Source organism: Callospermophilus lateralis, chromosome 15 (assembly GCF_048772815.1).
Source record: "Callospermophilus lateralis isolate mCalLat2 chromosome 15, mCalLat2.hap1, whole genome shotgun sequence".
Classification (NCBI taxonomy): Eukaryota; Metazoa; Chordata; class Mammalia; order Rodentia; family Sciuridae; genus Callospermophilus; species Callospermophilus lateralis.
In genome coordinates, this window is record NC_135319.1 from 33371704 (window position 1) to 33395471 (window position 23768).

The 23768-nt window shown below is 38.3% G+C and overlaps 1 protein-coding gene across 1 annotated transcript in view; it reads right to left on the reverse strand.

The window, feature by feature from the left end:
* Ccdc6 (coiled-coil domain containing 6) overlaps nt 1–23768 on the reverse strand; it is a 112845-nt gene that overhangs the window by 40022 nt on the left and 49055 nt on the right. The window contains exons 2-3 of the mRNA XM_076834542.1: nt 22017–22166; nt 6522–6650 (exon numbers count right to left, since the gene is read on the reverse strand). Of these exons, the coding sequence (XP_076690657.1) occupies nt 6522–6650; nt 22017–22166 (279 nt within the window). The remainder of the gene's footprint in view (nt 1–6521; nt 6651–22016; nt 22167–23768) is intronic.

Sequence of the window (23768 nt, forward strand, 5' to 3'; positions counted from 1 at the left end):
GTATGTGAGTGTTACTGCTTTGGGAGAGGTGAGACAACTTAAGAGAACAGAACTCCAAATTCCAAGAAAAACTGAGAGCCACACTGAGTCACTTACAGGAAGGAAAGTGGAAAGGCATCTGGTACATGGTAGGGAATCCCACTTATCATGAAAGTATTCACTGAATAGCATGTTCTTCTAACATATTCCACTATTTTTTCATTATATTACTGAATAATGGTTAAATGTCCAGTTCACATGTTATATGACATGCTCTTTCCTATATTCATCCATTTTCTGTCACAAGAAAAAAAAAAACCTGGGGGCTAGGATTGTAGCTCAGTGGTAGAGCATTTGCCTAGCACATGTGAAGTACTGGGTTCGATCCTCAGCACCACATAAAAATAAAGGTATTATGTCTGTCTATAATTTTTAAAAAGTATTTTTAAAAAAAACTGAAGCTGGGCAGTAATAAGGAAAGAGGTTTGTTTAATTAAATTTTTTTGGAGGCTGAAAGTCCAAGGTCAGGTTCAACTCTGATGGAAGGCCCCTTGGCTGAATCATACCATGGCAGATGCCATCATGGTGGGAGCTTATAAGAGGGAGAGGCAGGAGCCACAGAGATTCAGGGGCCAGTCTTCTTCTTTTATAACAACTCAATCTCTTGAAAACTGATGCACTCCATGAGACTAGCATTAATCTCTTCTGAGGGCAATAGCCCCCCAAACCTAATTACTTCACATTAGATCACAATTCTAAAGGTTCTACCACCTCCCAACATTGCCACATTAAGGGACCTACAGCAGTAAAGCTTTCTGGGCAACAGAGACAAACCACATCAAACCATAGCATTCCCATATGATAATTTTTAGAGCCAGTGAACACAAGGTACTCATAATCTGCTAACCTAAATGTCACTTAATAAGCTAATGTGGGGCTGGGAATTTAGCTCAATGGTAGAGCACTTGCCTCTCATGAGTAAGGCCCTGGGTTCAATCCTCAGCACTGAGGTGGGGGACATTACCGAGCGTGCTTTTTAATGGTAAACAAGTAAGGGGAAAGTCTCCTCTGGTTGGCAAAAAACATCATTTGGATCCAGATTTTTTTTTAATTTTTCTTATTTTTTAATTGGTTATTTTTAGTTATACATGATAGTAGAATCCATTTTGACATAATTATAAAAGGATGGAATATATATTTTTTAAAATTTTTTTAGTTGTTGATGGACCTTTATTCATATTTAGTTAGTTAGTTTTAGATAGACACAATACTTTTTTTTTTTTTAAATGTGTTGCTGAGGATCGAACCCAATGCCTCACACATGCTAGGTAAGCGCTTTACTACTGAGCTACGATGCCAGCCTCTGAAATATATCTTGTTCTAATTGCATCATCAGTACCTTTCTTTCTCCTTCCCTCCCTCCACCTGCCCTGCTCCCTTCCCTCTATTCATCTTTCTGACATTTACCCATAAGTTGTTTTTCCTTTTTTTTTCATTAATTTCTCATGGATGTACATGATGGTGAGATTCACTGTGGTCTATTCATATATGTGTGTAGGAAAGTTTTGTCAGATTCATCCCACTGTCTTTCCTTTTCCCATCCCCCCTGTCTACTCCCCACCGCCCCCTTATTGTGTGTGGGTTAGCATCCACATATCAAAGAAAAATAAAATCAACCTTTGGTTTTTTGGGGGATTGGCTTTACTTAGCATGATAGTCTCCAGACTGGATCCAGATTTCTTGACAATGAAAGAAAATTCCAAGTTCTAAATGTTTTCACCATCACCTAAGACCACGTGAACAACAAATAACAGACTCGGAGGGATCACATCTTTGAACAAAAATTTTCCAGTAAGGGTTCACAGGTGACAGCCAGTAGTGTTTGTTTTAAAAAGCCTAGAACACACTAAAGCCATGTTGATGAGACTAATCCAGTTTGTTAGGCTAATACTGTGTGCTTCGAAGACCTCATCGCTTTATATTTTTCTCTACATGCTTTTGCAGATCTACTTATAAATTGTCTTTTGGCATTAAGCATTTAGAATGCAAAGAAAAAAAAAAAGTCCAAAAGGTAACTGTATGAGTCAGAGTTTTCTAGAGGAACAGAATCAACAGGAAGTATAATTATAAAAGGGGGATTTATTAGGATGGCTTACGCAACTAGAAGCTGGACAGTCCACAATGGCCGTGTGAAGGCAGGAGAGCCGAAAGAACCACTAGCTGCCCAGTCCAAGAGGCTGAAGCCCCATAACAAGAGGGATCAATGTTCTACCCTAGTCCAAGACCCAAGGCTTCTGGAAATACCCTAGAGAATCACTGACACAGTCCCGCTTTGGAAGAGTAAAGAAGCGAGAGTCTGATATCCTCAGAGGATCCCAGCAGCAATCCAGAACCCATTTAAGAAGAATGGAGCTTTCATCTGCTGCTGTTTCCTTGTTCTTCCAACTTTCCCACTGTCTCATGTCCCCCACTGGGGTCTAAAGACAAAGGCTGTCTTCCCAACAAAATAGCCTTCCAACTTTAAGCTTCTGTGAGTTCACATACTGCAACACATGAATAGAATCATTTATATAGCCCAGACCCCTTAATGATCCACCTGTTAACATACCCTATTTGAAGAACGAAAGGATCCCAGGTTGTGGGTCTTAAAGAAGAATCCACACCATCTAATTAAAACTTCCATGTGAAGGCCTTTTAGTGAGACAAGACTTGACAATGAGAACCTCAGATAGGTGAATTAGCTGGGGTCTATAGAGGAAGGAGGAGTCCAAGACTCTAGGGACTGTTAAGTTCTGTTTTACAGAGAACAGGGACCATTCTTAACCGAAGCTACACCTTCAAAACCAATACATATGATCAACAAAAACCTCTCACAGATCTTCATGAATTATTTTTAAATTATTTTGTACAATTTTAAACAGTTACCATGTGACCCAATGATTCACTACTAGATTTATGTCCAAGAAAAAAGGAAAACATGTCCACACAAAACAAGTGCACAAATGTTCACAGAAACATCATTCATAATAGTCAAAGGGTGAAAATGCATTGGATTAGACAAAGGGGAATGAAGGGAAGGAAGAGGGGTGGGATTAGGAAACACACTAGAATGAATCAGACGTGACTTTCCTATGTTCATAATACACGACCAGTGAAAGTCCACATCATGTACAACCACAAGAATAGGATCCTAATTAGGATAAATTATACTCCGTGTATGTATAATATGTCAAAGTACACTCTCATGTACATCTTACAGAACAAATGTTAAAAATTTTTTAAATAAAATTTTTTGTGTGTGTGCCAAAAAAAAAAAAAAAATCAGATCATATTTCTTAACTATAATACCTAAATGTGGACATAGTTAAATGCTCAGTTCAAAGACTCCCTCCTTATCCAAAGGAATCTCTCAGGAAAGTTGCAGTTGGGTAGAGTTTGTAAAGTCCTTTTTCCTCATAAATGGACTAGTGGTAGGCATTCTGTATATGAATTAAGTAACAGTAGAAACTGGCCCTGAACAGAGTAAGAATAGGTAGAAGTTTAAATGTTCTATGTGTGTTTAACAATTATTTTTTAAACACAAAGAATCATATGCTTATGCTAATTGTGGAAGATTTTCAAATTAAAGAGTATAAATGTGGTTAGTCTTACTTCTTCCCAAAGACAATTACTATTTCATATCAGCTTTAACAATCTCTATATTTAAAAGAGTTTTAATCATTTAATTAAATAACAAAAAAAAAAGAATGTAAGTTTCTATTATATGTTCACTGAATAGATAAGAGGTCTAAAGAGAGATTTAGTGATTTACCCAAACTCATAGTTACTGTTATGGTTTAGATATGAGGTGTTCCCCAAAAGCTCATGTGTGAGACAATGTAAAAAAATTCAGAGGTGAAATGATTGGGATATGAGAGCCTTAATCTAATTATTGGTATCCTGAAAGGGATTAACTGACTGGTAACTGTAGACAGGTAGGGTTTGGCTAGAGAAAGTAGGTCACTGGTCTTGTCCCTGGAGAGTGGAGCTGTCTCTGCTTCCTGGTGCCATGTCCTGAACTGCTTTCCTCTATATGCTTCTGCCTCTCCTCCGGCCCAAAACAACGGAGCCAGCTGTCTACGAAACGAAACCTCTGAAACTGAGTGCCAAATAAACTTTTCCTCCTCCAAAACTGTTCTTATCAGATCTTTTGGTTCACAGCAAAAAAGTTAACACGTGCTAAGCATAGGAATAACGTATGTATATAGATATGTAGTTTGTGATATAATAAATGTTATATTTTATATTGAACGTTGCCACATAAGCATTTTTCCAATTAATATTTTTGGAAAACAGAATTTTAATGAAGCATGCAAAAATATCATTATCATGTGGAATATCTTTTGTTTCACTGTTATCATAATACTGTACCATAGTACATACTATACTAGAGATATATATAAATTTTAAAAAAAAAAAGGTAGAAACAACCCAAATGCCCCTCAAATGATGACTGGGTAAAGAAGTAGAATATCCATTAGTGAGAGGTCATTTGGCCAGAAAAAGAAGAAATATGAGAACATGCTACGAAGTGGATAAATACATTATGTTCAGTGAAGAAGTCAGTCACAAAAGACCACATATTATATGATCCTGTTTAAATGAAATGTCCAGAATAGGCAAATGTATGAAACAAGCTCACTATCTCCACCTTGTGGCCATAGCTAGTACCTTGGGGGGGGGTCACAGCCCCCATCTCAAGTCTCCTTGGAGCTGTTTAGAATATTGACCACCATCATCCTGAAGTCTGTGATCAAAGTTTCCACAATATGAGACTTTCATTTGGCCACCAGGTTAGCCACAAATAACAATATTTACTATGTACCAATAACAAGTACTTGGTATGCCAGGGACTAGAGCTTTGCTTGGACAGAATAGGAGATATTATTTAGGCCGAGGAGATATTCTAAATTCATATGACTCATTTAAATTTGAAAGCTTAATGGTAAGAATAGATACTAAGTTATTCTGGATATATATATACAATAGCCAACCCATGAAAACTCAATACCCACCCCCCCACTTTTTTGGTGGTGGTAGCGATACTAAGGATTAAACTCAGAGTCCTCTGCATGCCAAGCAAGATATATCCCAGTCCTTTTTATTTATTTTTATTTTGAGATAGTATCTCACTAAGTTGCTCAGGTTGGCCTCAAGCTACTGATCCTCCTGCCTCAGCCTACTAAATAACTGGGATAGGAGGTGCATGCCACTATGCCCAGGTCCCTCTTTTCTTTTTACATGAAAGGGATGAAGAAATTTTTACATCCTCCTGCACAGTCCTCAAAAACCCAGTGACATTTCCTCTTTGATACAGGCAGATACAAGAATAACACAGAAAACAAGTCAATACTAGTTTAAAATAGACCCCAATGTGCCTTCAAACCTCCCATTCCTGTCAAGGTTTCACTCTCAGATAGAATGTGAAACTAGAACAGTCCCAAGAGGGCCTGATGAACCAGCCTGCACACGCTCGGATACAAAGTCAAGATCCGGAACTTGGGACAAATCAAACAATTTTTTATGCACAAGGCTGAGCCAAATTGTCATAGCAGCAATCAGGATCTACAATATAGAAAGCTGGAACATCTCCATCAATTCACTGAATTTTACAAGACAAGATTCAAGGTAACTGTACACAACAGACAGCCTCTTAAAACACCTAGGGAAAGTGTGATTTCAGGACACTAGCTTGGGAAAAGTCACTGGAGGACAGGAGGCCAGCGATATCAGGGACTTTATTTAGTCCAACCACCCACTCGACTGGAGTGATGATGTCTGCCCACAACTCTGTGTGATACAGGAGTACAAGGACTAGTCTGGACTACCATCTGCCAAGGGCATCAGACAAAATGATTGTGCTCCATTGCTTTCCACCTTTTGCATCTTCCAGTTTGCCATTTGATGTTAGTCCACCCTGCTGTGTTTGCAAATGGAGAACCTGAGCTCAGAGAAGTTCGTGAAGTTAACTCAAGATCATGACACTCAATGGTTGGCCCAGGATGAATTACCAAGTCTAAGACTTTACACGTCAGTATCAACAAAGTTAGCTGGGAGAAGACAGCATTCATTTAAGGTTGCTAATCATTCAAAGAAGAAAAATAAATGCTGATTGCTTATTCTGAATAATGCTTGAAAGAAATGTTTAGGTCCACAGTAGTAACACGTTCTTACAGACTTCCACAGAAACAATCCTGTGGTTATAATCACTCTTCCCCTTTTGCTTTGCAAAAAGGAACCTGACATTTCCTGCTATAAATCAGAGTATCACCACATATCTCCTGAAACTGAACTAACTGTGGTTGAGTGAGGGGTGAGGGGATATGTGAAGAGAATGAGCAGAGACTATGCAAACGCTTCCTTCAGAAACAAAGTTTCTTTCCACTGTAGAAAGAACAAGCTGAAATAATATTTTTCATTCATACTCTGCAGGGCATCTTAAAGCTGAAAAGAATCAGCTAATCATGAGAAAGCAGTGTCCAGGGTCAGCTACAGATGCTTACCTGCTCTAATGTAAGCTGCTTAGAAATGGTATCATTCTCCAGCTTTTTAATTTTCTTCATCAGTTTGTTGACCTGAAATTCCTGCTCCTGTTCCAGATGCTGCTCCAGTTCAGCTTTCTCATGCTGCAACTGCAAAGTAACAAGAACACAGACATGGGAATCAAGAAATTCAGCAAACACTGGTTCCAAAAGTTGATCACACTAAAAGCCTTCATTATACCATCACCTTTAAAAAAAAAAAAAAAAAAATCGAATTTCAAAAACAGAAATTCCACAATGTCAGTTTTTATTAAATGAAATTCATTTTATTCAGATTTGCATCATGTCTGTAGAGAGAAAAGAGATATCACAATCACAAAATATACTTCATAAATTATTCAGAATTTTTGTACTATTTCCATGTACAAGTGAGCACAGTTGGACAAAAATCAGCACTGTTAATTTTCTTTGCCTAATGAAATCATACATCACACCTCCCACAACCTTCCTAAAAACCACAGAGGGAAAAACCTCTTATTTATGCAATTAAAAGATAAGGCCATGGTGTGATTGGAATAGTTTTTATAAAATTTTCCAAATTTCAAAACCAAAAGGAAATAAAAGGACAGCCTGGGGTTCTCATTAATAACAACACATTATTTCTAACATTCTTTTTTTTTGGTACCAGGGATTTTACTCAGGGGCACTTGACCACTGAGCATCAACCACAGCCCTATTTTGTATTTTATTTAGAGACAGGATCTCACTGAGATGCTTAGCATCTCGATTTTGCTGAGGCTGACTCTGAACTCACAATCCTCCTGCCTCAGCCTCTCAAACTGCTGGGATTACAGGTGCATACTGCCACACCAGCTTTCTAACACTCTTGACTGTGGGTTTTGCTGATGCATAGCCAGGGTTGGCCCTATGTTCCAGAACCAAGGAGAGAATTAAGTTTAAAAAACAAAAAAAAAAAATGAAATACAAATCTATTTGTTTGGGCAGACAAAGATACTGGACATCAGTTTCTTTAATGCATTAAGACAGGCATGACCACCTCCATTTTATATGAGACAAAATAGGTCACTGGACTAAGGCAATATAGCTACCAAGTGGCAGAGCCTGGAACACACATCCAGTTGTGAATTCTAAGCCAGTGCTCACCCACTGTATCACTGGGCCAAAGAGGTTGTCATCAGACTCTGCCACCCATCAGTGGCTGGTGCCTGCTTGCCCAGGGGAAGCTGTATCTCTGTATACAGCTTGTTGACCTGTACACAGCTTGTTTTCCATAGGGTACAAGGACAACTGAGAAAGTTCCTCTGGGTCTGATCAACCTCAAAATGGCCACATCTAACCTTCTCCACACGTTTCCACTGCTCTGAAAGCACATACTCAGTTGGGGAGGCGGGTGCGCGCGGGGGGGTGGGTGGTGTTGGAAAAAGAGACTCTTAAAATTTATAGTCTTCTAGCAATGTTGACTAAACAGATGCTGTTTTTTTCTCTCCAACTGTTTTTGACATGCAACTCAAAAAAAAAAAGTGTCAACTTTTTGCAGGAACCCTGGGGTAAAGGGGAACACAGATGTGAGGTGCTTCTAACGACAAGTCTATTTTTACCTAGTTTGCTAAAACTCAGGTTCTGCAAGACTGAGCAGTCATTACAAGACCTAAGAAGAATGAAACAAGAAGAACAAGAGGAGTCCCACATAGAAGACACAAAGACCCCAGTGGAATAAATAAGGATTATAACAGGGAAAAAGTCTTCATCAAAGACTTTTATTCAATAGACATTTGCTGTATGTCTTGTTTAGCAGGTACTAAAGAGTGGGAGATAAAATCTATAGTTAAGATATTACCCATGCCCAAAGAGTTAATGCATACCAAGCTTAAATGATATGTACTAGTTTTGAAGAAATGATGAACTTGAATCTTAAAACCATTGGCAAAAAGGTGTTTTTAAATATAGTAGCTGTGTTTCTTCCATCCAAAGTTTTCAATTGCTTCCATTTCATTTGCAAGAAGCTTCTCCTTTTCTTCTTTTTAAAGAATTATGCTTCTGCCTCAACAATCAAGAATATAATCTAACACTGAAAAATCTTTTGCCCACCAAACAGTGCTTGTCACAGAACATTAATGGGAGGACAGTTAAGGCTCTCATTGGCCTCAGGAAAATATTCATTTACACAGATGCTCAAACCCTATCAATATCTAGTTAGGTATTTCCTTTAGGGCTCAAGACTGGACAAAGGCCATAAAAGCTCTCAGTTTTAGGAGGTTCATTCTCTCAAGAGCTATCCCCAAAGGCAAACTGGATAGCAAAGCTGTCATTACCAGGACTCAAGAAAGGTCCCCAGGTTACACTAATCCATTTGAAGACTATCAAGCCAACCTGAGGCTTAACTGTTTGCTTAAGATTCAGTTTTCATCTTCCCCAAAGGAGAGCTGAAAGGAACAGCTCTGCTGTCTGCTTTGGTCCCCCATCTCCTGGGTGGCAACCAGTCTAGAAGCAGGGAATGGAGCTTCTGAACAGAGAAAGCAAGGAAAAGAAAATACAGTTCTTCCTTGCAACAATGAAATCATCAATAAAAGAAAAAGCAAGGAGAAATATAGAAGTGCTTTCAAACCCCCAAAATTATAAAATAAGACAAAAAAGGGGGAGGGGCAGACATGGGAGCAGTGACTCTGAGGAACTAATAACCACTGTGTTAGCCTCCTATAATTTGTGTGAGAAAAATTTGGGAATTTCCGTTTTAAACAGATACACACTGCACATCCTTAATGTGAAGATCCAAAATGTTCCAAAATCTGAAACTATTTGCGTGCTGACATAATGCCAAGTGGAAAGTGTCACAGCTGACCTCATGTGAGGGGTCATAGTAAAAACACAGGTACAGGGACTTCAGGTTATGTGGGTGTCAGGTATATATGAAAACTGCAATGGATTTCATGTTTAGACATGGGTCCCATCTCCAAGATATCTCATTAGGTATACACAAATATTCCAAAATCAGAAAAATCTAGAATTCAAAACATTGCTGGTCCCAAACATTTCAGAAAACAACCTGCCCCATGTGGCCCCAGGAGGGCTCCATCCAACACTCTGAATCCACCTGCCTATTCTAAAGCTGGCTATACCTCCCGACATCATAAACACAAAAACCCTCCAGGGAAATCTGGTGCAGGGAAACCCAAGACTAGCTATCAGAAACAGACTCCCATTTTCTCTATTGCTCATCTTCAATATGGGCAAATAATTAAAGGGATGGTTTAAAATTTCTAATCAAAGGTCCTAACCTACTGCTATATGAGCAATTTTAAATCTTCCAATAAGGTCAGATTTTCTGAACCAAACCAAAAACAATTCAAGTAAGAAGTAATCAAGCAAATTATGTTGATATATTTGAAATAAAACTCATTTATCTGATTTATATATTTCTCAAGCTAAATGCTCAGACAGAATAAAAGGCTTTTCAAAATCAGAACTTTTTATAAATACATTTTTTATATAGTCATTCTCAAAGATTATGGAATAATTTTATGATCCTTGGCAGTGCAATATGCTGTTAACATGAACAAAAAAATAAAACCCCTGTGGAACTGGAATCGTGGTATAACAGATTTTCTCCTGGCGGGTAACATTTTCAATGGAAATAGGGCTTTAGAAATAAAGGTTTGTTCCTTGGGGTTCAGTGTGAAAAAATATTCACCTAACTAAGGAAGTCATAAGTAAAGATACAACTATATATCAGGACTCTTTTAAAATTTTAAGGACTAAAACTTGAGCATTTTCTTATTTTATCCACTGACGATAGAGAAGAGTCCCAAAGCAAACATCCAGACCCTTAAAAAATTCAAGTGTGGCATTAATTTGATCTCAAGCAGATTTTCTGGAACCACTTCAATGAACCAGGTATCTTATGTAAGAGATTCAAGAACTGTGTACCAAATAACTATATTTTCAGCAAAATTCTCTCAAGCAGGTAGAAATACTAAAATCACTCACCTAGGGGAAACGCCTTCCAGTCACCACAGGTGCACACACAGGTTGGCTGTTAAGCTGGTCTTCCCGTCCAACATGCAATGCAAGTCAGCCAAGGCCCCAGCTGGGCAAAGTTAAAGTCTGGTGGTCTGGGCTTGTCATCAATTCTGCCCTTACTAAGCAAGGCAAGCCTCGGGCTGTCACTCTCACAATTGAGTTTCTCCCAAAGCAACTTGAGTATAAACCCAAGATGCCCCTACCTCTGTTTTAACTAGCTGACACTCATACTTCTGTGTAGTACTTTCTATCCCACGACCAACATTCTTGGTTTTCTGACAAATACTAAACACTAGAACCACCTGAACAGGATCAAGTAAAAGCTTCCATAGGATGATAACTGTATTAAGTCATTGGATTGTCAAAAAACTATTAAGTTATTAACATAAGCTTGGAAAAAATGTTCAAAAATACCTCTCAGAACATCAAGCATCTCTTAAGAACCAACTTTCTGTTCTAGCAAGCAGCCCGAGAAGAAACTCTGACTCCCACCACAAATTTGGTGAATCACCGCTAAGTGTCTCTTGAGCCCACTTCCATTCCCACCTCCTCCAAGCTGCTACTGGTGCCGTCATTCTTGCTCAACACCTCACGACTCTTCAGTTATCAAATCACACTGTCAGCCTCCATAACAACTGTGGAACACACTCCTCTTCTTTCCCTGCTCATGAGCCAGTCTAGTTCAAGCCTTTTATTCCTCTGCATGAGGCTACACCAAAACCTCCTACGGGATCTCCCCAGATCCACTTAGATCATCCCAGCAGACAAGTCCTAGCACTTCAATGCCCTGCCCCAAGCCCTTCAGTGGCTCCCGAATAGTACAGATTAAGTCCAAGATCATTCAAGTCTTTCCACAAACCCTGTTGTCAGGCTCAGTCCAAGTGACAGTCCAAGGTTGGCAAACATAAATGCCTTCAGCGTTCAGGCATCAAGCCAACAAGGAATGGGTGGATGTAAGCAAGGGAATGGTTACAACAGCAGTTAAAGGCAAAGTCTGCTTCTTTTTCCAAAGACTTTTTTCTTAAAAAGAATATAATAAAACTCAGCATAGTGGCCAAATCCTTATGAAGAGACCGTGCTGGTCCAGGGATCTGGAAGTCTGACCACCTGCTAGTCACATGGGCCCACTCTTACAGAAATTGCAACACTTGTTCCACCCCATGTTCCTGTTCATGAGGTGCATCTGCCTGTGGGGCCTGACTCCCTCCCTCCAGATTACTGAAACTGGGGGATGGCTCAAAAGACTTCCGCAGTGCCTTCCCACATGCCCTCAGCATAACGTGCATGCCCCTCCTTCAGCCGTGACAAGCACACTGCTGTTTGTATGCATTTTAATGTCTATTTCCTGGCACTTCTCATGTCTTTTTCATCACTTCCTTCCAAAAGCAGGTCACTCTTCTGGTTCTTATCACATCTCCAGCACTGCATATACATGGATGTGCTTAATCACCATAATGCTACAACAGATACTATGATTATCTGCGTGGTACACAGAACAAAACCACACTTTTAGAGAGGTAAGGTGGCCTGCCTGAAGTCTTGCATATAGCTGGTAAATTCAGGATTCAAACTGAAGTCTGGCTTTGAAACTTTGGCCTTGACTCCTCGTGCGTACTGCTGCCTTGAATGCCTGGGCACACTCACGGTCACCGTTATAGGACTGCAGGCTCTACAAAGGACAGTAGCCAAGACTTCCTCGACTCTACTCAGAGCACCTAGAAAATGCCATATGTATGCAAATACTACCTAAATGATAAGTGGACTGTCTAATAAGTGGACTATCTGCCCTAGATTAAGTCTTACAATGAGCAAAACAACTGGATAAGTACAAGAAGCTGACAGAATAACAAACGAATATGATCATTATGATATACAAGTTAAATTACATCAGGTTTAACTTTTGTTAAAGAGGCTGCTGAATACAGAATAGCAAGTAGTACTATATAGTTCTCTTAAGTGACTGTCTTCCAAATCAATACAACTGACAGCTCCTCTGAAGCCCAGTGTGTCTGTTCCTGACCACAGCTCCTCCACAACAGTATCAACATCCTGATTTTTATGCCATTTACTTCCCTGCATCTTTGTTTCATAAAACTTTTTTACCCCTATGTAATTATTCCTGGATATTCCTTTTGCTTGGTTTTGTTTTCTTTTGTCCGACTTCTGCTAAGTGAAGTTGTGATCTGTAGAACTTTAGTTTGTATTTTTATTGCTTTATATTATCTGACAGAATGAGCATATCACAATTCATCCTCTTTACTGATGACAGGTCTTGGGGTCATTTCTAGTTTGGGGTTATGATGATCAATGGTAAAAAAAAAAAGAACATCTTCACATCTGGTGCACATCTGCACACAGTAGACACACTCGGGAGCAGAATTGCTGGGTCATAAAGAATGAGTATTTCTGTCTTAATTTGAGAGTGGTTCCAACAATGTCCCTTCTCTACCGGCAAAGCTTGCGAATTCATTAGCATCTTCCTGCAGTTCAATTCATTTTCTTGATTAGTAATGCAGTTATAAAATTTGTTTACTGGCCTTTTGGCCATCCACTGAAGTCTGTTCGAGTCTTTGGTCACTTTTCCACTGGGTTATCTGCTTGTCTTACTGGTTTGTAGTTATGTGTTGGTTATATATGTTGCAAATGTCATCTCCCATTCTGTGACTTGTCCTTGCATTCTTCTAATGGGATAACCTATGATAGGTCTTTGGTCCTCTTCTTTATGCATACCCTCTCCCCTCCGTGACAGCATTAATTCCCATGGAAATTAATAAGAGGCAACACTTCCAAATTTCTATCTCTAGACCAGACTTCTCTGCTGATAACCAGAGCTTCTGTCCAACTGCTTATCTGCTTTCTCCATTTTAAGTCCAGACATCTCAACTGAACTTCGGACTTTTCCACTATAACCTACTCTATTTGCTCTCTTTCCTAAGTTTAAATGGTGGTAACTCCTTACTCTTCCCATCATTGTGCCCAAACCTCCAAGTCATTCTTGATCCCCTCTATTTTTCCCACACTATCTACACTATCCCACTATTCCCACTTCCCCACACTATCCACAAGTCTATGGGCTCTTCCCTCCAAACACACCCCGAAGGTCAGGGTCACCATTTTCACTGCTACCATCCTGCAAGAGTCCTCTCCATGTCTCATCCCATAATACAGAGTAGACATCCAATGGGTCTCCTTGCTCCCACCTTGGCCCCAATTCCATAATCTTCTCATGACACAGGAAGCACAGCAATCATGTTAAGAGTCACATAAGATTATTTCACTGTTCAATACCCTGTGGTGGCTTCCATGGCAAAAGAAAGCCAAGTCCTGACTGTGGCTCCCAAGGTGTATGTATCCTGATTAGTACTAGCTACCCAATCCCCAGGCCCATTTCCCTCCCAATCACATTTCATATTCCTCTCTCCCCATGAGGCCACTCTGACCTCACTAGCTTCTCTGCTGCTCTTCCTACATGGCAGGTACAAGCTCACCTTAAGTACTTTCTTATTCCCTCTGGCTATAAATAATACACTTCCCTGAGAAACCCACATGGCCAGTTCCCTTTTCTCCAAGAGCTGTTCCTGTATTATCTCTATGAGTAAACAATTTAAAATTTCAACTACCCTCACCTTCTTTACCATGTTCTATATTTCCCTGTGGCACTCAATAGTATCTTTTTATTTTCATATTTAACATTTGCTGGTATATAGAAATACATTTTTCTCAGGTGGGTAAAAAAATCCTCAATTCTAATTACTTACCTATAGATTGAGACTTTCCACTTACACAATTAATATAAGTAGTAATCATAGTTCCTCCTTTCAATCCTCCGATCTTTTTTCTTACCTTTCTATACTGGCTGGCAATCTACAACAATAAATGTAGCAAGCATCCTGTTCATTCTTCATTTCAAAGGGAAAATTGTTAATGCATAATTAAACATAATGTTTGGGAAGGCTTTTGTAGGCACTATCAGAGTTAAATTTTCTTCTATTCTTCCTACAGGATTTTATCAGGAATTATTAATTTTTTATCTAATTCTTTTTCTCCATCTATCGATATGATTTTTTTTTCTTATAATTCTGTGAACGTGGGTAATTACACTTACGAATTTTCCCGTTAAACTAACTGTGCCCTCTGAGTATACATCCAACACGTTCATGGTACATCCTTTTTAATATAACGCTGGCTTCATTTTACTTTTAGGATTTTTTTCTCATGATTGACATCATACTATAATTTGCCTTTCTTGAACTATACTTGTTAAATTTGAGCATTAAGTATAATATGTTAGTCTTTTTCTTTTTTTTCCTTTAGAGTGCATGCAAGATTGGAATTATTTTATCCTTGAACTTCTGGTCAACTCTCAATGAAGCCATTTGAGTCTGGAATTCATTTTCTACAAACACTAGCTTGTAATCAGTGATTCCATTTCTTCTACTTTCTTTTTCCCCGGTAGCTATATAAAGTTATGCTTTTTTTCAAAAATTTGTCCATATCACCTAAATTTCAAATGGACTGTGATATCATTATTCTTATGTTTTCACTTACTTTTTCAATGTCTGCAATACAAGTGATATTTTTTCTGGTTTCCTGCTAGAGACCGTAAGCATGGCTTTTATTTCTTTAAGTATAGTAAGCATAGTTGCTTTGTAGTTGAGGCCTGATAATTCTGATATCTGAAGTATCTGTGAAGTTCATTTCTCTTCTGTTATTTACGTTCATTTGTTCATGGAATATTGAGCTTCATCTCTTTGATGTGAGCTGGGTCCTGTGTTTCAAAATTTATCTATAGAACAAACTTATAGCCTAGGATGGTATTATTTTGTTCCAGAATATTCTGTTTTCCTCAGCCAGGCACTTTAATTCTCTGTCTGCCTTAATCCAGAATCGAAGTTTTATGTCTCTGATTCACACAGTTCATAGAAAATAGTTCACTCTTTCACTGAGGATGCAACTCTTCATGACTCAAGCTTCAAGTGGGAGGGTGACCCCAACTTTGGCTGCTACAATCTTTGACTTCTGTAGCCCCAGTTCCATGTAATCATCACAAACACCTCTCAGCTGTTTCTGAGTGAACTGCAAATGCCCTGGTAAGTTAGCAGCCCCGAGGCCAGAGTCTCCTCCAGATCTCAGTACAATAGTTCTTCACCATCTTGTTATTGTTAGTTCTCTGATAGTTTCAATGAAAATTAAAAGTATCCTGTTTTGCTTTTACTTATCATCACTGAGGTTGGTCTGAATTAAAAGCCACATATCACTTTGGTGAGAAGAAAACATAGCTACTTCCTTTCAGAAAACTGCTTTTATTTTGGTTCCTTGTCAGTATCTCAACACTGAAGGCTAGAGGCAGGCCCTCTATAGCCAGCTTCCAGATAACACCTGGCTTCCCATCTACTCAGAGCACCCAAAGAGCAAAGTCTGAGTATTCTGGAAAAAGAAAGGTCTTCTCACCTAGGGGCTTACCTAGCTCATAAATAAAGAGGAAAAGAAGGTGAAGGCAGTTACAAGACATAAATTAATTATACAAAATTATTATTATAAGGTAATTAACTGACTGGGCTGATTATTAATTACTTTGGAAAAGAAACACAAAATTTATTGCGCCACGTATAAATACAAAGTTTTAAAAATATTTGAAATGTTTCTGGTGATGGCTAAAGTTCATCTACGTGGGGCCAAATATTCAACAGATGAGATTCACCTTTCCCACAGAAATAGCAAAGCCTCCCACTTCTGAAAAATAAACCAACCCTTTGCCCCAGCTTTAATTGTTTTTATTTTCCCTTTGTTTTTCCCTTCTACCTGCTTTTTTCCTCGCACAGAATACCTCTGAGTCTTTATTATTACTGCATATATATATTTTTTTCTTCTTTAATCTGTATGAGCACATCAATTCTAGCAATAATACTAGCAAGGGTGTGTATGCATACACACACAAAATGCACATTTTAAAAGACAGGCTGGGAGCAGTGGCATATGCATATAATCCTAAAAACTAGTGAGGCTGAGGCAGGAAGACTCCAAGTTCAAAATCAGCCTCTGCAATTTAGTGAGGTCCTAAACATCTTAGCAAGATGTGGCTCAGCAGTTAAGCACCACTCAGTTCAATACCCATATCCAAAAATAATAATAATAAAGCAACTTAGCAATTTCTTACAACTGAAGAACTATTTTAAGTTTACTGTGTTTTCTGATCATAACCCAAATTAAGTTTTATTGAGAGCTTTGGAACATGCTACTAACAGGAAAATTCTAGTTTTATACTTTGAGCACTAGCAGTTGCCATTAAAATGCCAAAAACAACCTGGTGGCTCCTTGCAGATATATGGTGAATGCAATATGTGAACCCCTTGCTCCATGCAAAGAAACAAAGATCAGATAAAGCAGAGACTGAGATAATTGGGAATGAAACAAGAAAAACTTGTGCCCCAACTGTTTTGAATGTTATTGTGCGATAGCAACTTTCTCTGATCAGTTTTAATAGCCCTGAAAAAAACTACAGGCCAAGAGGGCCTCAGGTCTAGCCATTTTAATGAAGAACATATTTCAAGGTCCATTCTCCTCTCCCATAGGGAGACCCAAGTTTTCATCTGAATGGATACAATGGCAGTCTTAGCCTCGATGTCTTTGGAATTAGTTTCATACATTATTTATCACCCTGACATGTGATTTTGCTGCCTACACAAACAAATTCATTACTGTTTTAGTGAACTGGGGGACAGGAAGCAGCCTCCGACTCTGGGGTAGATGTTTGAAAAGCAAGGAACTGGGGAGTTGAGGCTCACTTCTGACACCTGCAGACACATCCCGCTACCCACACACAACCCTTCTGGGGTTAGGAGAGTGTGAGCTCTAGAGGGAAAAATGAATCCATCAGATTAAACTGGAAGAAGAAATGATTTCTCCAGGGAGGAGAGAGAGAAAAAGCAAAAGAAGTGGTAAGGCTTCTGTCTAGGTGAATAGGCAGAACTGGGACTTACTGAAATTCTTCCAGTTTTATTCCTCCATAAAAAGAGATGGAAGAAAAATGCTGCTGCATATCCTCCCAAACTGCAGTGGCAGTTTCAGCAGCAGTTTGGCCCACAGCTTTCTTCTCTACGTCCTCTTTCCATAGATGCCAGGAAAATTTCAACTGCTTTAATTCTAGGAGGCCTTCTAACCTCAGGAACCAAGTCAAAAATAAACAAGCCATGACACTTTACAGCAGGTCCAGAAAACTTTTCTTCTTAAGTATTTCTAATCATTGATAAAAAATGTATCCCTCTATAAGGACTTGGTCATAATTATTTCTATTATAGTTATAATGGTATTATTTTCTTGGGACCAGATTCCATTTAAAATGCAAATCAAAAGAACACCACTTTTTTTTTTTTAATCTATTTGTTATTCTTAAGGTAGAAAATTGGGAGTGGGAGGCAGATCGAAGGTCTGAAATTTCAAAGTTGGATTACGTTAATACCCAGCCCTCTTCTTATCTCAGTGTTGTTCTCACATTAATAAATAAATATATATATCTGTTAACTTTTGGCAGTCATATTTGCTGAGAAAACTGTAAACAACAACTCTGAGCCTGGGGGTAGGCTCCCCAAAGAACAGGAAGTGAGCCTGATACAATCAGGCCAACACAAAAGCAAGTGGGAAAATTTAAAACAGCTAACGCCATTATCAGTCTCAGCAATAACAGGTCTTCCAGGGAATACTGGTGATTGCTAATTAATAGTTAGCCAGAAAAACCAGGTTGGCCTTTTTGTTTTTTTCCTCTAAGAGAGGCCAGTGGGGTGAATCACAGAAAGACAAACCAGAGAATTAAGGTTCTGATTATACTAGTTGTTACTGATGTGGGCCATCTATCACCCATAAATAAGTCCGATTCTTCAGGGGTTTCAGTGCACTGCTCCCCATGACAAAGAGACAAGAATTATGAGAGCAGCATTATTAGAGGAGGACTCCAAATTCTCAAGAGTCACAGGCCCAGATATTGTTTCAAAATGTAAGAATAACCAGGCAACACAATTTTTAAGTTCCCTTATTTAAAAAAAAAAAAAAAAAACAAGATATTTCCTAACCGCTAAACCCATTATACAATCATAATTACCACCTTAGATCTGGGTGTGGTGGCTCATGCTTGTAATCCCTACGCATTGGGAGGCTGAGGCAGGAGGATTGCAAACTTGAGGCCAGCCTCAACCACTTAGCAAGACCCTGTCTCATAATAATAACTGCTAATGTATTAGAGAATCACCTTTAAGATATTTCTACTAACATGTTACATGTCAAATTGTGAGTTTTGCTCGTAAAACATTTCTTATCAATTTTAATTACAAATAATGACTAAACTACAACTTCTCTTCAATGCATTCCAGGACAGCATTCAGCTCAGAGGCAAGTGTGTGCCAGACCTGCCAAAAATACTAGAATTTTTAGACCAAATTCTCACCAATCAAGTAGTCAATCCCATAATCTGGGCTCAGAAATGAGCAGATGTTCCAGACAAAAGAGTTTTCACAAAATGGAGACATAATGGACAGTCACAAAATCAAAGGATCGAAGCTGCATGCTCTCCTTGGTGTATGTATGCAGCTCTCCCTGGTGTATGCAGTTTGTTTTAGTAAGGATTAGCATGCATGGGGGTGTTGAAGCTACCACCCAAACAACTGAATCTTCTAAAGAGCAGGGATTTCCTCTCATCTACACTTAAACTTGATTCAGTTTTTAAAGGTATACCAGTTGGGCAACAGCAGATAGGAAGGAACACATTCTACAGCAATATTCTCATTTTTGTTCTCAGGATGAAAGAGTCCCTTTGAAATGCACATAAAAGCAGCAACCAATTACTGTCAGAGAAAACAGCCAGAGCTTGCGGACAACCTCAAACTGTTCTATAAATAGCCCCTCAGTGGCCTCTAGTGAAAAATGCTAAACACTTTCATGGTGCACAGGTCAATTCACCCACTTGTCTATTGGTGACACTTGCAGTATGGTTTCTCTAAGCAGGCATTTCGTTGTAAAGTCCTATCCAGAAGCAACCATTCTAAAAAATCATATTTAAGTAATTACACAGTTGGAAAAGTCTATTGGTATCAATTACTCTAAAAATCTTCCAGATGGAGAGAAGTACTTCCATGCTGGGTGGCAGAAATTCTGAATATTCAACAAAGGACTGGTTGAAACCATTAAGTAAATATGTACTGAGAGCCTGGGAATGGCTGCCAAAAGCCAGGGAGCCCTTCCCCACTGGCCAACAACAGAAGGCAGGTTCTTCGATTATTACAAAACGTTGTGATACCTGGCATCTAAAGTGATAGATTATGTATCAGGCCACAGAATGGACATCACTTAAAACCCTGCCATGGGCCTCAACTTGAAGCCTCTGGGTATCCATCTCCTTCCAAAAGCCTAATATCCCAGAAAAAGAAATATGGCATTACTGTTTAGAGGGTAGAGAGTTTCAGTCTGAAAATGTCCTGGAGATAGATCCATCTGGTCACAGTTGCACAATATGAATGTTTTGACTGAGGGCAAACGTAAGACCTGGCCACACGAGGCCTAGAACTACACCTTATACTATTTTTGACAAAAACAGTTTATTGTGTTTTCAGCTTATATACTATTCCATCTCTTTGGAAAGGAAATATTGGGGGAAGTGAATCTAGGGTTTAATATATCAATTTTTTTTCTCCTGCAGCCACTCATAGTTATAAAGTTTTAAAATACAAGAATTATGGGAAGATAATCACTACAATTCTTCAGGCTATAGCATCACTTATAGGATGTTCAGAGCTTAAATTTAAGTCCAAACCTTCTTATGGCAGTTGATTATTAAAACAAACTTCCTCTTCTGTGTTACATGGCTCTTAGGTTTTCATTCTTTTTTACTCTTATTTAAGGGACACCAATGTGCTTGGAAAGCAGGTGGGTTATAAATGAGTGAGAGGTCAGTTATAAACTGACAGCCACTCAGAGTGGAGATGAATCTTTAGAGAGCAAAGGAACATCATCTGACTAGGTTTTTGTTGCTTTTCTATGGCACGTTGATCAAACACCCCCCAAATATTAAATATAATGTTAAGTTTGGGGACAAAATTTTTCTTACAGTATCAAAAAATAGGGCACCTAAGCTCAGGAAAAACAAACCATAATTGCATCCCTATCATTCTAGAAGCACCATGCAGAATAAGCCACCTAAGTTGCCAAGGTGAGAAACATCAAAAGTCAAATTAACCTTCTCCCTCCTTTTTTTTTTCCTCTCTCTAAATCACAGTGCAAATGAATAAATAAAAAGTTTCAGTGCAAAACTTTTGCCATGAATCTCTGCTAAATGATAATGGCTAGGTACCTCTATCATACACATTTCAAGAGCTATCATCAAAATCAAATTTTGTATAGGACTGCAACAGTATCTTTATTCAGTAATCAGGAATAAAAATGAAAAAAGAAAAAAGTTTCCAGGATGCTTGTACAGTCTTCATACTAAAGTTTCTATATAACAAACCTTCTAATATCCTTACGGGATCATCTTTGTGAGGAGATATGAAATTAGAATATTTTTTTAAAGCCTCAAATATTTTCTTATTACAACCTTACTAAAATACATACTTCAGCCTAACTGAGGAACTTGTTAGTAATCTGGTAAATAGAGAATACAGGGGTGTTTCTTTCAAAGATACGCAAAATTAGTAATAATGTTCTTGCTGTTATCATTTATATCTGCTCACTTATTTTGGACATACAGTGCTAAGTAATGAAATCCTAATATCCTATGTATTCTTAACTTCATACTGAGTAATCCATAAACTATTTCTTCTAAAAAATTTTTACTTGTACTTTGCTAGTAAGCTTTGAAAGTAATTATTTTTAATATGGAGAGAGGAATGCATCCTCAACTAGACAAATCGAACTCTCCTTTTTCTGTTTTGTATGGTATCTTCTCTATATTATTAATGATTACTGGTAAGTTTTAATACTTGTCTGGTGTCTGTTTAGTAACACATTACTTATCCATCTGAATGCTTGGCTGTAGTTTTAACTATCATGGGTACCTTTTTTCCTTTAAAGACATTTCACTTTATGACCTCATATTTTAGTGCAAGAGACCCACTTATAAATATCAAAATTATATACTCATTATAGATTCACTGTAAAAGGAAAAAGAAATCTCATATTTGGTGTTAATCCTTATATTTTCAAAATGCTACATATAACATCGCCTGGGTTGAGGGCCTCATACTTATCAACCACGTTTTGAAATACCCAGGGTATAAAATATCTTACTTTCGATTACAGATGGGCTACAGAATCACAGTTTCAAGTATCACAATGCTGCCATCCTTAAACTGGTATTTTTTAATCTCCAAAGAACTTCAGCTTTAACCTCATCAGCAAATGTTTCAAGCAAAGTGCTCTATCAAAGTCATTTTTTTTTTTTTCCTACTGAGGAAAATAGGCAGAGAAGATGAGAGGATAGAAAAGATAATTTACCTGCATCAATTTTCTGGAGAGCTCATTAGTGAGGAACTCTTCTTCCTTCTCGTAATTTACAGCAAGGGTTTCTTTCTCCTTCTGCAAAGCCTGAATTTTCTTGAATAAAGTATTACTGATGAATTCTTCTTCCTGCTCAGCCCTGGCTTGCTGTTTTACAAAAAAAAAAGTAAAAGAGAACAAAACAAAAACACATGTTAAGGAAACAGGAAATTTACTAATTGTAATATAGTTCTTATTTCCAGAGAGGGTGCCTATTTTAATTAGAGCTCTATTTTTAACTATGACCAACCCACCCCAGCAAGCACAAAACAGCAAATATTACTATTACCCCAAAGGGACTCTCTGTACTATGCATGGTCCTTCTTCTTAAAGTGATATATCAAATTAGCAAAAACTGTCCTGCAGTTTTGGGATACTTTTATGATTGTTTTTTGGTATTGGGGATTGAATGGGGGTACGGGGGTACTGAGCTGCTAAGACGGTCTCACTAAATTGCTGAAGCTGGCCTCAAACTTGTGACCATCCTCCCTCAGTCTCCCCAGTGACTGGGATTATAGGCACGCATGTACTACAGTTTTTATGAAGCATTCACAAATCAATAACCGGAACACAGAAAGTTCCTTCTCAAGTAGCAAAGAGGTCCAGTATGTGAATGCATTCCTAATAACTCTCCAAGTCACTACTTCTCATAGGCTTGTAATTTAAAAAAAAAAAAAAAATGTTGTCTACATATTTTAAAACTGGAGCAGAGAAGTTCAAATCACTTAAAAGAATATCACCTCTCTTTAAGACATTACTGAAAGCATGTGGGCATACCATTAAAAAAAAAACAATAGAGGGCTGAGGTTGTGGCTCAGCGGCAGAGTGCTCGCGTTGCACATGTGAGGCACTGAGTTCCATCCTCAGTAAAAATAACAAACAAAATAAGGGTACTGTGTCCATCTATAACTAAAAAATTTTCTAAAAGATATTTTTTAAAAAGCAATAGATACACATGGACACATTAACATGTTCATGGATATAATTACTAGAAGACAATAAACCAAAGCTGTTAACAAAGTAGTGAGAATCTCATCTGTAAGAGGTAAGGGCAGATGAAAGGTTTTTTTTTTAAGCTTTATTTCCCTACTGGGAATTGTTGGGGTGATGGAAAATATAGGTATTACTGAATTAAAACACCTGAAAAACAGAAGAAAAGGGAGTCAGGCTTAATTCGATGACAATATTCTTCTGCAGATCCTCACAAATGCTTTAACAGACTAAACAGACTAATAAAAGTTAATTATTCTTTTATGTGTGGGGAGAGATACTGGGGAATGGACTCGAGGGTGCTGCCTTTTTCTTCTTTTTTCTTTCCTTTTTTTGAGACAATCTTGCTAAATTGCTAAGAATGATCTCAAACTATGATTCTCCTGTCTCAGCCTCCTGAATTGCTAGGATTAAAGATGTGTGCCACTACTGTACCTGGGAAACCTAACCATCCTTGAAGGAGAGTCATCTTTTCAGAAAGAAATGGACTCAACTGTATTAAAAGCACTTTTTAAACTGCAACATTTTGATGCATCTGTACCAAATAATGCATTTCTGTTTTATCTGCCAGTCAAGGGAGGGAGAGCTACATGAATTCCAAACCTCTAGCACCTCCACTTATTATAAAAGGGCCAGAGGACGAGAAACATAAGGGACTCACATCAATTACCACCTTTTAGCATTCAAAGGTCCAGCAACCACTCCCAGGTCTTACGGCTT